Source organism: Aspergillus neoniger, assembly GCF_003184625.1.
Source record: "Aspergillus neoniger CBS 115656 unplaced genomic scaffold BO87scaffold_29, whole genome shotgun sequence".
Lineage (NCBI taxonomy): Eukaryota > Fungi > Ascomycota > Eurotiomycetes > Eurotiales > Aspergillaceae > Aspergillus > Aspergillus neoniger.
The window spans coordinates 35304-51769 of NW_020291157.1; the positions used below are offsets into that span (position 1 = coordinate 35304).

Below are 16466 nucleotides of genomic sequence, written 5' to 3' on the forward strand. Positions count from 1 at the left end.
TCTGGGTCTTGTCGTCTTGTACTGGCGTGGACAATACCAATACGGCGCAGATGCTTACTTACTTACATACCGTCATACATACTGTCATACTTTGCCCAGCGATAATCTTTCATTTTCCTTTGCTTTTTTCCCTTCTTTGCCAACAGAGTGCCTTCCATGAGGTTTGCATTAAGCTACACAGTGCTTGCACGGTGTGGGCTTCTTACTTGTCTCGGGAAGTGTGTAGTCGTAGTGCATCATGACCAAATTCTTTGCCATTCTACCTACATCCTCTGTTTCGCCCCCAAGCTGCGCCTGAGGTACCCCTTTGCGTCACTTGATCCCCTCGGCTAGCATCAAACCCCCCACCGAGAACTAGGATGTAGGCAGGCAGACTCTTGGAGGGGAGGAATGTATGAGTTGTAGACTAGTAGAAGGTAAGTAGGCAGCCTTGGGGAGTGGGTGGAAACAAGACGTAGGCATACATCGGGCGAGGAAGAAACTCCGTACGTGCGTTGCCTTTTTCCCACGACCAGCAGCAGTATGATGATTGCTGCATGGCATCCACACCCATGACGCAACCACGTGACGGGCTGGGAACCGTGACTTGGGCGCCTTTTACCTGGACGACTCGTCGCCCGACAAGCCTTCCCCTCCGAAGGACTGCCTGCCCGCGACTCTCTCGCTCTGCTCTCTCTCTCTCTCTCTCTCTCTCTCTCTCTCTCTCTCTCTCTCTCTCTCTCTCTCTTCTCTCTCTTTCCCTCTCTTTTCCTCTTTTCATATTTCCGTGCTTTGCCGGCGCCTTCTGCTCGCTCTCTTTGCAATATCTCCCTCTCTACTTTTAGTTCTGGGACCTGAGTGGGCTTCCCTGGTCGAAACGGCCTTTTCCCAATCACAACCAGCTCAAGCCAGCAGCCCACCTCTCCCTTCCCACGCCGCCCCCCCTCAAAGGGTTGGTTTCCTATCGTCTGCCGTCCCTCCTCTCCCTAGACGCAGAGAGCAAGGAATAAAAAAAAAAAGACATAATTTTTTCTTCTTTAGCCAAGTAATACTTTTTTTTCTCTCTTATTTAAAAAAAAAAGTTTTTTTTTTTTTTTTTTTTTTTTTTCCAGGAACAAAAACTTCCGAGGGAGAGGGGAGAGCCAAAGAGGAAAATACTAAAACGGGAACTCCAACCAGGGAAGAAAAAAGGGAAAAAAAAAAGGAAATTTCCATCAGCAAAGCAAAGCAGCAAAAGCAGCAACATCGTCGTCGCTGTCGTTATCGTCAAGCCAGAACTCTTCTCTCCTTAATCCTATCCCAGATCTCGTTCACGCCGGTTGTCACGATCTCAACGACTCCATCCATGCTCTGAGGTCTGCTTGTTTCGTCTCGTCCACCCAACGTATGTTTTAATTCCGAAGTTCTTTCCTTACTTTTCGAACCCCAATCCACTCAACTCACTCACTCACTCACCCCTCCCCTCACTCGCTGTCTTTCCCTCTTCTTCCCTTTCCCTCTCTCTCTCTTTCCCTCCCTCACACTCATTCCCTTAAACGACCCTCTTACTCAACTCACCACCACCACCACCACCACTTCCCTCTCACTCCATCTCCGCTACTTTCCCACCAACGCCCTATCTTAGGTGCTTTTCTCTACCCACCCCCCGCCCTCAATTTTGTTTTTCTCTCCCCTTTTACACAACAACTTTGTTCTTATCTCCTACCATACCATCTCCTTTTCTTACTCTTTCGCTTTATTCCCCCAATTTGTCTTTTTATATCATCTTCCCGAGTTCCGGTTTTATTCCCGGTTCTTCGAACTCCTGTTCATTTCCATTCCCTTCCCCCCTCCCTATTTTGACCTCGCACATCCACAAACCAACCAACCCCCCCCCTCCTCATCCCTCCTCCCTCTCACCTTGACTACTACCACCCCACTCTATCCCCTCTTCGCCTCACCATCCCCCCTCCTGCTGTCGCAAAGGAATACTTAAGTGGAAGAGAGATATATCAACCTCTCCATGAGTGGAATCGAATATTGTTGTTGACTCGTCTGGAAAAAGGCAGAGCGATGATTAGCCTCAGGGTGGAACAGCACTCAGAATCTCCGAGATCCCGTCAAGACCATCTTTCCCGTGGAAACGACGATACCAGAGCCTACGACGGCAATGCCGATTGCCAGTGAGAGTACCACCGTCAACTCCGTTACTACCACCATGACAACTTTTTCCGCCCCGGTCACCGCACCTAGATCGATGCCCAACAATCAGTCTGCGTTGGCGGCATCCTTCACCAATTTCCTCACCGTATCAATACACCAGATCCTGTTTTTACGTTCGGTCTATCCACGAGCCACGTTCCTCCCCGTGCGGGCGTACAACTATCCCGTCCGACAATCCCGTCACCCCAAGGTGTGTGATTACATCAATGACGCGTCAATTGCGGTCGGAACGGAGATCTTGAAAGGCACAATAACCGCTGTCAGCATTATCATCTCCTCCCTCCGTACGAATCAACCTCTCGAACGATATGCCTTTGATTTATCGGGCTTCCCCCGTGTTCCGGCTGGCGAAGTCAATACCACCTTCGAAGACAGAAGGGAGGAACAAACCAAAGCGGGTGTTCCCGTAACCGACCGGGCTTCCGCCCCCACATCAGTCGACCTCGAAGCGCAATTTCGGGCCTGTCTAGCAAGATTGGCTTCAGCTTGTGCGCGCCTGACTCCCTTGCCTCGGGACGATGAATTCAGTTTCACCGTCTGCATCGAGGTGCGGGAAGATGCTTTACCCCCGGCGGGGACCACAACCGAAGAACAGACATGGATTGTGGCCGAACCGGATAAGGTCCACCTCCGATCGTGCACCGCTCCTTACTCCGTTTCTAAGTTGAGAAACGGCGAGCCGCAACAGCCGCCTCCCAAGGTATCGAATGGACGTGCCAAAACGGTCCCGGTACGACGTGTAGAAGCTGGAGAGCTTCGCCTGGAACTATGGGTGGAAGAGGCACGGCAGAAGTTTAATGAACCGGTGGACTCTGAACATCCACCATGAGCTGCGGATCTCTATCTTATAGCTTGCTGCCGTGTTCGTCTAGTTCACCATTACTTTCTGATTTCAGTGAAACATTTTCTGCTCCTTATCTCATATCTCCATTTATCTCATTCTTGTTTTAGCGTGACCAATGATCGAACATACATGATGGATGAGGAAATTAGGCACTGTCGTCCGAGTGAGCGGCGCAAATATATAAAATGGGGAGCGGACGATTTCTGGGACTCGCATGGCATTACATAGATCTGGTTCATATCTTTCCTTGTCTTTTTGCTCGCAATTTCTTTCCGTCCATTTCTGCCTGTCGTCATTCTGTCACGTTCCTTTTCCCCTTCTATTTCTCTTCTCTATTACTACTTATATCTCTCTTCTTTTTTTTTTTTTTTTTTTTCTTTTTTTTTTCTCTTCTCCTTGCCCCTTTTCCTTTTCTCTTTTACCTCCAAATTTTCTCATCTCTGGAGACGTCTCTATTTCTTTTTCCAAGCATTCTCCATTCTCCTCCCCGCCATTTCCACGGAGTGTTCTCATTTTCATACCATTTCCTATTGTATTCCGCTCGTCTCCTTTGTTGAGCTCTCTCTCCAACTACATGATCCTAGCAAATTCAAATATCTAGCAACTAGCTGCCAAAAAGTTGCCAGCATGGTCCCCACTGCTCGGGGAGGGTCTCGAGTCCTGTCCGTAATCGTTAATTTGTCCCCATCGCATTTATTTTGGCATATCCTTGTTTCTCTCGGCGTGTGTGTGTGTTTGCCTCTGTTCTTCCTTCGCCTCGCTTTGACTGCCGTGCCCATCTTGGAAATGTGATCCAGTGAAAGGGATCTTGACACGATTTGGCTGCATAAAGTCACGAAACCAGCTGATAATGGGATACAGGCGTCCACAGTGTGTCAGTGTCACTGAACTCCATATCGCCTTACATGGAAGAAAAATCAAAGCTGAGTTACGGAAACCGACAGACACACAGCTGCTGCTATTCGAGAAAACTGGGGTGTTTAATACAATTGGTTGTGCTTATCCATGAGGTTGTCTGATCGATTGGCTATGGAAAAAGAACGCAGATGACCCATCTGTATGGAAGGAAACCTTAAAAAAAATAGAGGAGGAAGAAGAATGGTTCCTAACGCATCATGTGAGTTATTATTTTTCACCTGTATATTGTGGCATATATGCGTGTTGGTCATGTGCTATGCTGCCTATCCTGTGAAAGTCTTGTCTGGTTCTCTTTGAATCTCCATCAAACACGGCTCTCGTGGTTGCCTTTTTGACTCGTTGTCAGCGCTTGTTGGGCTCAGTTTTCCATCTTATCATCATCGCCTACGTTGTTCTTTTGTTTTTTGACTGGTGCTGTTACTTTTGCGTCCTCATGACTGATAAGATGTGATGTTATGGATATGAGATAGTGATGAGTAGTAGACTAGGCCGGGCACTCGGTAGGCAGATAGGTAGGAAGTTCCTTTTTATGATCTCAATCTCTATAGTAATACTTTCTCGATTTCATCTTTGGTGCACACTTCTCCTTTTTCCATGTTGCCGTATCGTCTTTATGGTCCGTTCCAGCGCTTCCATAGTCATATGATCCCTCTCTTCATGCGGCAGTCCGTCGCTGTAATTTATTTTTGAACAAAAGTTATTGGTGGATTTCATCTCGCTTTATACTAGTTCTCAGGCCATATAGGCCATATCACGTGATACTGTATATGGTATCCATCATACACCTATCCTACAGATTTCAGCTGATTCTTACCCCGCCAGTTTCTTGCATGTACTATACCAAAGATGTCCAGGACATGTGATCTCTGATTTGTCATAATATGATCTTCCTTTTGGATTATAGTTCTGAATGCGTCGAGGCATCGTAATTATAGAAGAGCTGGGATATATCGATGACTACTTTAAGAAGTAGATGAAGAGAGAAGAGTAATAACCAAGTCATTGATTTATTGGATTATGTCAAAATGAGAATCAGATATCCATTCTAAGTTACCTTAACCAAGAGAAATGGTGAGATTAGAGCTGATAGAGAAGGAAATAATAGAGAAATAAAGAAGGATGGATGAGATAGGGGGGCTGGGTGAGAAGGGAAAGAAGGCGGGGGGGGGGATGTGATGATGGAGATAGATGCTAGGGGAATCGCTTCAGTGGTTCAACCACTAGAATAATGAAACCAAGACCTGTGATGCATTCCAACATCCAAGAAAGCTTTCTATCAATAACTGGGCACTGCTTGTCTGTCTTGTCTTCATGCTCGGATGAAGCAGGAGTATGATCGCTGTTGGGTTTGTCTGGTATGAGAGAACATTTCTGCGTAACGCTGAATAGCCGATTGCTGTTATACCGAGAGCATGCGAGAGGCGAGAGATACGGTGACGGGTTAGACGCTGGATTTGATGTAAAGATAGCAAGCAGAAACTGTGTTGGGAAAGAGGGAGGGAAGTCGGTATACCAAGATGGGAGCTGCAGTATCGACACGTGTCGATCCAGGGTATGGTTTGTCGCTTGTTCTGGACTGAAACGAGGTGCAAAGGCTTAGCGGAGCAAGATCGTCCATCAAGGTCGTCGATCAGAATAGTGGTTGGCGCCTGACGGATTCATGTTGATACCACTAGTATCGCCATGGGGGTCTAGTATCTACCCTTCTCGCCGGATCTTGAAGAGGATTGCCCTGATTGTTCACACCCCTATGTACGACGTTTGTAGGCACAGGGCGTCCTGGTGGGTTCCTAGGTTGTCCTAATGGGTGCTGAAGCCAGCCTTGTCCACCCCAGCCATTTTGGATGCCAACGGGTGCATCGAATCGGTGAGCGACAGCTGGGGGATTGGCTCTTCCTACTGGGATAGCTGGCCCTGGATACACCACATGATTGGGCCGGATTGGCGCTTGCCCTAAATGGCGTATGAGTCCATTATCAGGACCTTGAAGGACGTGCGACATATTCGCGGCCGAGTCTTTTGCGTCATGGACTCGCAGCTCCTCCTCCTTTAAATCAGGGTTTTGTGCCAATAAAATATCGATAGTGTCTTTTTGAGCTTTCTCAATCTCTTGTAATGAGCGTAATGCTGGAATGTCATGGAGGGGACAGTGGGTCGGAGCACGCCCGAAATGCTCGTACATCTCTCGGGAAATATCTCGTCTGCAAACGTAGCACATTGCAGTCCGGCATTTGGAGCAAATCATCCTGTTGCAGCCCATCTCCTTGACAATCTTCACTTTGCATTTGGGGCAAGGGCGGATCAGAGCCTCGCTCATTGCCTCTTCGACTAAGTGACGTTGAGGAAGATTCTTCTCTTTGTTGGCTTCTGCGCAAGTGCGCGGGATATGGCTTTCCTGCTTGCAGAGACGACAACTAACTATTTCGCATTCAGGGTTTTTGCATACGAACTCGCGGTCCTCTTCCACGGGCGGATAGATGGCTTTAAATTCACAGAACGGACAAGATTCAAGACCTTCCAGCTCAGCTTGCTGGATCTCATCTTGCTGCTGAAGGCGGTCGAGCTTTTCCATCAAACTCTCGCCGATAGCTTCTTGTAGCCGCGCGCGAGAAAACTTTGCCTGACAGCCACTAGTATCGACACACTGGACTTGATATCTCATAAGCCCAATTTGAGTCTCCGCAGACTTTCGAATGCACGCAAAGCAGAAGAGATGGACGCTATCACCCTCACAAGGAAGTGATCGGTTCGCTGGAACATCGAGGTAGCAACACTGGCATTCGATGAGGTTCCCAGCTCGGCTGTGTTCTTCTTCGTTTTTGATCTCAGCCTCTTGCTTTTCCTTCTTCTTGCGAATGGCATCTTTGCGGGAGAGTGATGATCAGTATGTATCCCTTGTTATCAGAGAGAAATCACTTACCGTCCTCCTTTTCAGCTTTCTTCTTGGCGGCTCCTAGTTCGCGAGCCAGGTTCTCAGCAATAGATACCTCATCATCCTCTTTGCCCAGATTTGGTACATTCGAAAACCTTTTGCTTTTCAGCTTTGTGTACTTTCCCGTCTGTTCACTCTCTTGAGAATGTAGAGTGAGATACGCGGCAAAGAGCTCTTTCTTCTCTGCCAGAACATCCCGAATATGTTTCATCGGCATCCACCCAAATTCTTGGGCTAACAAATTGGCTCTAAAGTAGAAGGTCAGCGTTTAGGATTTCATGATTATAGGCGGTGCACTTACGCTAGTTGGACGTATGCACGACTACCTCGTTGTGGTATATCTCGCAAATACCGTATCGTAGCTTCCTCGTCTGTGTCCTCAATCTTACGTTTCTTGGCCTTTTCCTGCTTAGGATAGCTAGGATGCCGTAAGATATCTTCAATAACACTTTCCTTCAATGAATCTAGGGGCGGCGCAGGTTGGTTCTCTTGGGGCTTCTTATGAAGTTCGATCAGCTCTTCCACATGCTGGTGACTGATGCCCGGAAAAATGTCTGTGATCTGCCACAATAATTCATCGTCCAAAGTGAGATCGATGTACACTGCTTCAGAGTGCGTATTGGAGCGTGATGAGGTTGACGTGGTGGCAGTGGTCGATGATGAGAGCGATTTGGTCGATGGACGCGAGGAGGCCCCTGACTCGATCCCTGACTCAAGACGATTGTAATCATCATTATCACTGTCCAGGATGTTGATTATGGATTCATGACTGTTGCTGCTTTTGCTGCTGCGACTGCTGTCGCGACTAATCTGCCTTTGTTTCTTCATTGGTTGGTCATAGTCAGGCAAAGGATAGAAACCGTGCTCGTACAAATCCCAAAGCAGCGCAGGGTTGTCATCCAGAGTGAGATCTGCATTTGCATGGTCCATATATCCCATTCTTATAGGAAGCGCAGAATACAAGGGATTGGTGAAATTGGGCCCCTCCATTGTTCTTGTTGCTTTGAGCGAAAAGAAAAAGCGTTATATTCCTACGTTTGAAAGTTTCTGAAAGGGAATCCAAGGTGAACCAAAGGATCAGAGCTGATGACAAAAGTAAAGTGAAATTGGGGGCCGCTAATTAGCTGTGGTTGGTTTTTATTAGGGGAAGGAAGTAGTGGTGAAGATGTTAAATGAAACGTTGCCTGGAGAGGCAGACCCCGCGATAGTTGAGGAACGTCGGCAACAGCCGTATATCGCTCGGGAGAGTGAAAGTAATGTGATGGGGCTATCTATGCTCTATCAGTCTGAAGGGCGTGCGGCTGTTTGTAGAGCAATAAGCGTACAGCCAAGGCGAGCTTGGCTTATTGTCTTGTGTACACCTGACAAGCATGAATGAATGATACACAAAGGCTGTCAGTGAACCTACTCAAGTGAGGATCAGGCTCGTCCGAGGCCACCACCCAAGCAAGGCTGAGGAAACCAGCCCACAGCCTCTGAGTGTTTGCAAGGCGCTATCCTGCTACCAGGTCGCTAAATTTGTATAGGAAATGTTGGTGAATGGAGAGATATTGTCTAGAGGTTGATCATCCGAATGCCTGGTCACCCAACGGGGAATAGTATCAACAGGCCCAAGATTGGCACACACACACACAGTGGGGCAGAAGTCCGTCAACAATGCTGGGGAAAATCCTATCTACAACGGGGGTAGTTCCGTTGTAAGCCGTAGACTAAGACACCGATCAGGCAAGTAAATGGAGGAGGCGTCTCAGCCCGTGACGCTAGACGGAGAAATAAGAAAGCAGCCGCCACCATCCAGACGGAGCAGCAGCAATTGCGAGACTGAACGGGGATTCCTCGAGTGGGAGAGATGGTTGGGGGGATCCAGAGAACAAACCCCCGCCGGGTCTGACAGCTGCCCCACGTGACAGGTACCGGTACTCTCCGACCGCCTGCCCAGTATGGGAACTGTCTTGTTTGTCAAATGCCTACAAAGGGGGGAAAAGTCAAACAATCTGACTGACTCATCACGGGCATTCAACAGAACTAGAAAGTTAATATCAAGTTCCGGGCAGTTTAATCATTCCTAGACAACTCGATCCAAAATAGCTTGTAGCCCATTATATTCCACGGCGTCATTTCAATCCAACCCCGGTAGTCCCCGAACCCCAGACCAGATTTCCCCCCATTCCTGCGAGCCCTATGCCCTAAGGAATTGTGTGGTCATCATGCGCCGCTCGACGTCACGGGGCATGAGACGCAACCCAATCCAGGCAAGTCCATCCCTCAGCTTCTTTTACCGCTGCGCTTGTCGCCGCTTGTCGTCGGCTGTCGGGGCGAATAGAATCAGCTGCCTGCGCGTCCAGTAAGTTATCCCGGGCACGTCTACTTTCTTATCCTTATCGGTTCATCTATTATATTCGGTGCCCCCCTTGCGGTCCTGCGCGGACTCCGGTCAAACACCTTCGGAGTTGCTCCTTTGCTTTAAACATTTGCTTTCTCTGAACGCGCCGTGTAGTCCTTTCACCACTTCTCTTCACTGGAATCGCTTTCACCCTTATACCCAAGTTCCTCCATCAGACAACAAGAACGAACCCCTCTTTTCTACCGAGTAGACATCAATCATGATCGCTGCTGACAACTCCTATTTCAACGGCAAGGAGCTCCCTCAAGGGGACTCCCCTGACCTGGTGCTGGTTCCTGCCACCCCCGGGGAGCGGATTGAGTCCATCCGTCTCAACAGCAAAGCATGGAAGGGCCGTCTGGACCTTGAGACGTATATCACGCGCGAGAACCATCTGTATCAGCAACGGCTGAATAAGGATGGCTTGACCTGTTGGATCTTGGTTGATCGCAAAGAGCCGGAAGAGCATAGAACGATCCTCGGTTCTTGCGAAACATACCGAAAGAAAGCCATGTTGGCACATGACGGTATTGTGGAGGACGTCGCAACTCATGGTATTGGAAGTGTCTATTGCCGGCCGGACTTCAGAGGCAAAGGATACGCCAAGAGAATGATGCAGGAGCTGAGCGAGAAGATCGAGACTTGGAAGATGGAGACAGAGACTCGAAAGCGTTGCCTTTTCACAGTTCTCTTTTCTGATATCGGAAAGGACTTTTATGCTCAATTTGGTTGGCAGCCATACACGTCATGCCATTTTGCCTTGTCGCCCATTTCCGAGGAAGTCTATGCCACTGCCAATGCTCAGGCAAATTTCCCGAAAACAAGGATTTTGACACCGGAGGACGTCCACGAGAGCATTTGTAGTGAGGAGGTCTTGCAAAAAGAGCGTGAACTGTTGAGGGCGGCCTCTCAAAAGTCATCAGTGCCCAGAATTGCGATTGCACCGAACTTCGAGCACTTTGAATGGCACTGGGCAAGAGAAGAATTCTATGCGGAGAGGATATATCCCGACCGCGAATTGCCTCGCGCAAAGGGTGCTGGAGAAGACAGTGCCGGGGTGTACTGTGCCTGGAACAGGAACTTTGGTGAAACGCCCGAGGAGAATACCCTGTACATTCTCCGATGGGTGTACGACGAGCCCACCTCACCAGAACAGGGCGAAAAGGTTGTGAAAGCCATGGCGGCGGTCCTGCGACGTGCTCAGCTCGAAGCGTGCAGATGGAACATGGCAACAGTTGAGTTCTGGAACCCAACGCCACTATTGAAAAAGGCAGTTGCCTTGCTGGACCCCAAGGCCGAAGTAGTTCACCGGGAGAAGAGCAGCATCGCGTGCCTGAGATGGACTGGTGCCGAGCACGGCTTGGGTGCAAACGTGGAATGGCACTTGAACGAGAAATATGCTTGGTGCTGAGAGACACCTGCTTCCACCCTGATAAACATCATAATGCCTCTAGAATTAGAGCCTCAACGCTTCTGTCGCTTCTGGTTCTTGAATAATTCATGCCAGTTTCTCGTCTTTTTCGCAGCGGTAGACGCACTAGCATCTGTCGAGAGATTCTTCTTTAGTTTCTGCCGATCTTCATCACTGACAAAGCAGACGGTCGTTGGATCAGGGAATCTATGCTTGTCCTCCTGTACACACTGTTAGAGTAGAGCAAGAAAGACGAAGAGTAATATCCTACCGTAAGCTTCGAAAACGTAGCTTCCTCCCTCCAGCCTTCTGGCAGATGATCCTTCCAAGCGTTGAGAAATTCGCTACGTCCAACAGCAGCAGCCGCCGTAGGCGCCGCAGCCTCTAAATAGGTTTCACCAACCCATCGCACGCACCGCTCCTTATCAATACTAGCCCCTGCACCAGTAGATAAAAGAGTCAACTCCGGCCAGTCAAATCCAGGCCTTTCGGGGTACAGGGAACTTACACTTTAATTCCCCCTCCAACAACGACCCTTCATCACCAGTCTCACAAACCCTCCCTACAACCGCCTCAAACAACTCCCTCGGCCACTCACCCTCCCCATCTTCATCAAGCATCGACTTCCACAAATCCCCTACCAAGAATTGCGTCCCCAGATCAATGCCCTGCAACACAGCCCCCTCAACCACTCGCTTCCACACCCCAACCTTGGCCCTCGCCGTCGGCACCCACCCACGGCCCGTAGCAGGTAGCACAAACGCACAAATATTCTTCCAGACCCTCGCACATTGCAGGTTCGACACCGGAACATCAGCAAATAGCTTCTCAACGATCTGCCTCCGGTCCGTAGAGTCTACCATCATCCCACCGTCCCCCGTAGACATGGAGATGTCTTCACTAGAGTCATACTTTCCCAGCAACCCCTCTAATATCGGGATAATGTTGAACCCCTCCTGCGGGGTCTGTAATTCAAGTGTGGACCCGCACTTCGCGATCGCAGTCATTGTCTCGGAGAGGTTCAGGTCGGGGACGGGCTCGTCGTTTTCCTGTGTGGCACCGATGACGGCGAGGTCGCCGCGCTGGGTACCATCGTCGCTTGGGCGGAGGACATGCAGTGAGTTGGAGGACTGGACTTGGCGAATGCGGTAGGTTTGGGTTGGGGTGCAGAGGTTGATGTAATCGCGGGTGGTGTCGGTGGGAGCGTCGGTGGTGGGTGTGGGGGATTTGATTTCGAGGCTGTTGGTTCAATTGATTAGTTCGACGTTCCTTGAATTGGGTGGAAGAGGGGCAGAGATTGGCATCGAGTTGCTGTAGACATACGTTGGAGGATTGTCGGAGGCAAGAAGTTCTGCGAGATCTGGTGGCAGTTCGAGTAATCGGAAGGCCTGTTGCGGGGCCGTGTGGGTGAAGAGGATGCTCTGAGCGGATTGTGTGGACATTTTTTACCTCAATGCCGTTCCAGGGTAGAAGATAAGGACCGGTGGAAGGATTGCAGTCGCTTAGATTATGTTCCCTTCCTGAGGATTGTAGATGTGCAGAGGAACATTCCGGGTGGGCTCTGGACGCGGTACGCGTGCTTTTCGAGATCGATGGATGCACGGGCCACCGCTTAATTTGCAAAGGGCACTTGCCATGTGCCTAGGGTGTGGGAATCAGAACGAATTTACATCTTACGAAATTTGGATGTGGAACATCGTTCGGAGCTGTTGTTTAGTTTAATATAGTAGTTCATGGTCTATGCTGTACATAATTAAAAGCTATCATCTCAGCCATAACATAGATCAACAAGATTATGTGTTTCTTGTGTGATCAGACAATCAAGTAGAAGCAAAGGAAAGGAAAGCCATGTCAAATATAGTCCCCAACACCATTTACACAGTACAGGAGCCCATCCAGAAACAGTAGTTCCAGTCAAAGAAAGTCGCCCTGTGGCCAGCACAGCGCTGTATGGTCAGTCTATAGTGAGGTTTCCAGCGCCGTTGTTCGAGAAAACTCCCTGACCCAATTCTTGTGGCCCGTTTCGACTATCACTGGACCTCGACGCTCCAAGCATCACTGCTCTATTGCTTCGCCTGTTTTCTTTCTTTTGTTGACTCTTCCTGTTTGATCGCGGCACTTCCCTGCTCTTTCGCAGCGGGCTGGGCCACGGGACCTTCTTCGCTGCCTTTGGTACTATCGGCATCCGATGATGACGAGTAGTCACTCGCCTGGCTCTTCCCTTCCTTGTCGATGGCTTCTTGTATATTCGCAGTATCGTCCTCCCACTGCGACTTGGCGTCCTTGAACAGCGTTTGAACCCGCTCAGCACGCTCAGCCTGTTCTTGTTCTTCTCTCTCACGTTCCAGTCGCTCCTGCTCCATTTCCTCCATATGCTGGAGATCATCCACACTCGGCTCGTAAAGATGCCAAATCGTGTAGTGCGGAAGGCCAATGACTGAAAATCCCATCCGTCGCGCCATCTGTTTAAAGTTAGTATATTGCATATAAAATTACGAGCGTAAAGTCTCACCTTTCCGAAACCTTCAGTCTCGGCGTGCTTCTCGAAACTGAAGGCTGGGAAATGGACACCGGCCCGGAAGACACGGGCTTTTGCCAGAATACTGACACCTCCCACACCATCAAGCTCCATCTCCATATCAGGATCCCCGTACGGGTCACGCAGATATGCGAGGTGAGGTCTCCACGTTGCATACTCGGCATAACCCTCCACAATGACTGCATCCTCGTCCAGAGTTTCGGCAAGGGCCAGCGCGGTTTCGGATTCCTGCCAAGAGTTCAAATCGTACGGTTGTTCCCCACCTAGCCAATCCGGCAGGGGACGCCAAACATCTATTCTCAAGGTTAGAATGCAACAGCAGAGGTCGCGCGTAGTACTTACTCGGAACGATAACATCCTTGTCATGTCTCATAAGGTCCTCCAAAATCGTAGTCGGAGCCGTCAAGACGTCTGCATCTCTCCAGTAGACCCAGCTATGCGTCGGACGCAGAGTCGCGCTAAGCAGCCAGTTCCGTGCCTGAGCCATCAACTTTCTGCGACTTGCCTGGGCGGCAAAACCGTGTCTACTCTCCACATCTTGTTGAACCTGTTGACCAAAATCCTTCTGGATGACCGAGATCTCTCCGAACGACATCTTCGCATCGGCGTCGTTCTGCAGATCATCCAGCATCGATGACAGCATTTCCATCGTATCGTCTTCGGAATCTGAAACCAAAAATGCCAAATCAATCAGGTTATGAGGGTATGTAAGGTTGCGAAGATGCGAAAAGAACATCGGCAGGTGAGATGCGGCATCCCTCAAGGGTGTGCACATGAGTACCCGTTCTCCATGCTCCCAACCACTTCCACTACCCTGCATCTTAGACAAGTCATAGTATCGGACTGTTTCTAACTGTAAATCTTCGGCGGAGGAAACAAGGCCAAGCGAGACTGCGGGAAGGAATAACGCTCGAAATGAAGGGAAAATGAGGATCAACAGCAGCGTTGAGATGGCGGCAATGAGGCACAGTCGTTGAAGGAGCTGTCTTCGACGTCGCAAAGCCGGTTGTGGGCGCGGTTGAAAGCTAGCAAACCAATGTCAGTCAAAACATCCTCCTGAACAACGAATTTGGTGACTGATATGCCAGGCCACCGATTGGCCTTCAGCGAGATCGATTTCATGTGAAGGTAGTGTTGGTATGCGATGATCTTCGACAGTTGCAGGGGCCGCTTACCGGTGGGGAGAGATAGAAAAGGTGTTGTGGCTGGCTTTGCCGCGAGGGTAGGCAGCATAGCCGTTCGAGAAGGCGTGATGCCGGTTCATCTCTCCTACAATTGCATGTAGCTGGGAAAAAGGTCCTGAAGCAAAGAACCTCCGGGGCTCCTAGATCCCGGAGCGATGACCACCAGCTTCAAGAATCCCTGGAATGCGCTTACGGGGGGAGTAAGAAACAACACCGACGTGGGCACGAGCGACGAAGAATGTTAGCGGATCGCAGATCCAGGAGATTAATAAAAAGGTACCGAAAAGGAGTCAAGGGACCGAACGAGCGTGAGAATTGAACAACGAAGTCTGACGGTAGCATTGATTGCGTCGACCGAACGTAGGCTCAAGGCGGCGACGAGCAAGAAGCGCCAAGCGTGGCCCGCCTTTCCGGGTCCAGATCCGAATCCGGCATCTGGCCTGCTACCGTTTGCAGCCATGCAACCTCCCTCTTGCTCGTCTCTCTCCTCTCTTACTCCACGTTTTTCTCGGTTCCATTATCTTCGGATCAGCTGCGGTGGTTATCCATCTTGATTGGCGGCTAATCGATCCTGTACAGTTCATTTTCTAAATACAGCAAATGTGGATTTTCATGTCCCAAAAACTCCTTATCTGCAAACCCAGGTTCAACCAAAGATTCGAAGTAACGCCCTAGAAATGCTCCTAAGTTTGGGATAGCACCGCGCAAAAGGCACAGAACAGAAGAGATGATGTCAAAAGTATTTCCAGGCTTGCCAACTAACGCGCAGTCAGCCGCGATACTCTTGATTGAGGCGAGCCCATGCCCTTGACGCCTATCTCGATTTGTCGCATGATCTTCTGCAGCAGCCCATCCATGCGCGGCACATCCCGCAAGGCCGGAATGACGGATGCGGCCTCGTATTCGCTATCCAAGATATAATATCGTTCCCTTCCCCAGTTCTCCACCGTCTCCTTTTGAAATGCGACTCTCGCAATAACTTTGGCTGGAACGCTAGCCTTGTTCATCGCACTCTTGGAAAACACCCGCAGGAATGGCCGGAGTCCAGACCGCGTCTGGTGTGCCATTCGGACCGATAACGGGGCATCGGTCGTTAGGTGGCTCTCTCCGGTCAAACCGCCGGGATCCATTGTGTATACATTGAGCGAGATGTTGCCCGTCTACCCCATTCGGCTTTTGTTAGTGGGGTACTTTTGGAACCGTAGGGAAGGACTACTCACAAGTACCAGACTTCGACGCAGGGCATACATGGCAGCGCTCATTAGCAGCTTACTACTTCCGAAGCGACTGGTCGCTTCCTTGGCGCCAATTGGTGTTCCTGGCGGCTGGGTGGCACTCTCCGTGTCTTCGCCGTCAAAATAGTCCAGGGATCCCTTGGATATGGAGGAGCACCCGATATTGATTACTCGAGCTCCACCGTTCGGTGTACCGTCGCCTGCGCGGAAGGCCTCGAGCAGGCTCACGGTCAACAGGAACGGCGCGATGCAGTTGGTCTGGTAGACGGGATCGTACCCATCTCGTGTGACTTGATCGGTAACGTATGACGAAGTTGCGGCGGAGTTGATCAACAAGATCACGGGAGGGATCTCTTTACTTCGCACCCTCTCGACGGTGTATTGGGAAAAGCTCACGACTGAGTTAAAGCAGGCCAGGTCTGCCTTAACCACCTCGACGGAGCGGGGTCCAATGAGACGGATCCTGTCCGTCACATCCTTGACGCTGTCGGATCTGATATCGCGGGCCACTAGCAGCAAGTGAACAAAAGGCTGCGCTTTGGCAATCGAGACAGCTATCTCCGACCCGAGCAATCCATTCGCGCCGGTGATAATAGCGGTACCAACAAGTGGAGTACCCATGACGAAGGTTGGCCAGCACAACCAACAAGAAGTCCAAGAATAGATATTAACGGTAAGGGGGTAGTAGAGAAGTAGGTAACAAGAATAATAGCAATGTCAGCGTAGAGCCGAACTCAGCGCTATAACATGCTTAGGGCGCAAGGGAAAAAGGTTCAAGAAGACAAGAACAAGAGAAACCCAAAATCGCAAACGACAGGCGACAGGGTCTCAGAAGTTTA

General features: G+C 49.9%; 6 protein-coding genes across 6 annotated transcripts; 3 read left to right on the forward strand and 3 right to left on the reverse strand.

Annotated features, from left to right (window-relative positions):
- Positions 1 to 2176: 2176 nt before the first annotated feature.
- Positions 2177 to 3010, forward strand: BO87DRAFT_389238 (putative mitotic spindle checkpoint protein (Mad2B); the record flags this gene model as incomplete). The annotated part of the gene is made up of 1 exon (XM_025624888.1): positions 2177 to 3010. The coding sequence occupies one exon, from the start codon at positions 2177 to 2179 to the stop codon at positions 3008 to 3010; it is 834 nt and encodes a 277-aa protein (XP_025476807.1).
- BO87DRAFT_124005 (uncharacterized protein) lies at positions 2870 to 3951 on the forward strand. Its single transcript, XM_025617984.1, has 2 exons — positions 2870 to 3345; positions 3408 to 3951. The coding sequence occupies exons 1-2, from the start codon at positions 3240 to 3242 to the stop codon at positions 3815 to 3817; spliced, it is 516 nt and encodes a 171-aa protein (XP_025476808.1). The 5' UTR covers positions 2870 to 3239; the 3' UTR covers positions 3818 to 3951.
- Positions 3952 to 5579: 1628 nt separating this feature from the next.
- Positions 5580 to 8213, reverse strand: BO87DRAFT_124030 (uncharacterized protein). Its single transcript, XM_025617986.1, has 3 exons — positions 7177 to 8213; positions 6864 to 7123; positions 5580 to 6805 (listed from the first exon to the last, which is right to left on the reverse strand). The coding sequence occupies exons 1-3, from the start codon at positions 7863 to 7865 to the stop codon at positions 5616 to 5618; spliced, it is 2139 nt and encodes a 712-aa protein (XP_025476809.1). The 5' UTR covers positions 7866 to 8213; the 3' UTR covers positions 5580 to 5615.
- Positions 8214 to 9173: 960 nt separating this feature from the next.
- Positions 9174 to 10940, forward strand: BO87DRAFT_378962 (uncharacterized protein). Its single transcript, XM_025623919.1, has one exon. The coding sequence runs from the start codon at positions 9479 to 9481 to the stop codon at positions 10667 to 10669; it is 1191 nt and encodes a 396-aa protein (XP_025476810.1). The 5' UTR covers positions 9174 to 9478; the 3' UTR covers positions 10670 to 10940.
- BO87DRAFT_124027 (putative sister chromatid cohesion protein Dcc1) lies at positions 10696 to 12192 on the reverse strand. The gene is made up of 4 exons (XM_025617985.1): positions 11993 to 12192; positions 11178 to 11908; positions 10941 to 11107; positions 10696 to 10890 (listed from the first exon to the last, which is right to left on the reverse strand). Exons 1-4 carry the CDS (start codon positions 12109 to 12111, stop codon positions 10723 to 10725), a joined length of 1185 nt encoding a protein of 394 aa, XP_025476811.1. The 5' UTR covers positions 12112 to 12192; the 3' UTR covers positions 10696 to 10722.
- A 540-nt stretch (positions 12193 to 12732) lies between these two features.
- BO87DRAFT_389242 (Anp1-domain-containing protein) lies at positions 12733 to 16248 on the reverse strand (the record flags this gene model as incomplete). The annotated part of the gene is made up of 7 exons (XM_025624889.1): positions 12733 to 13131; positions 13182 to 13501; positions 13551 to 14233; positions 14384 to 14477; positions 14889 to 14963; positions 15156 to 15552; positions 15613 to 16248. The coding sequence occupies 7 exons, from the start codon at positions 16246 to 16248 to the stop codon at positions 12733 to 12735; spliced, it is 2604 nt and encodes an 867-aa protein (XP_025476812.1).
- Positions 16249 to 16466: the final 218 nt, after the last annotated feature.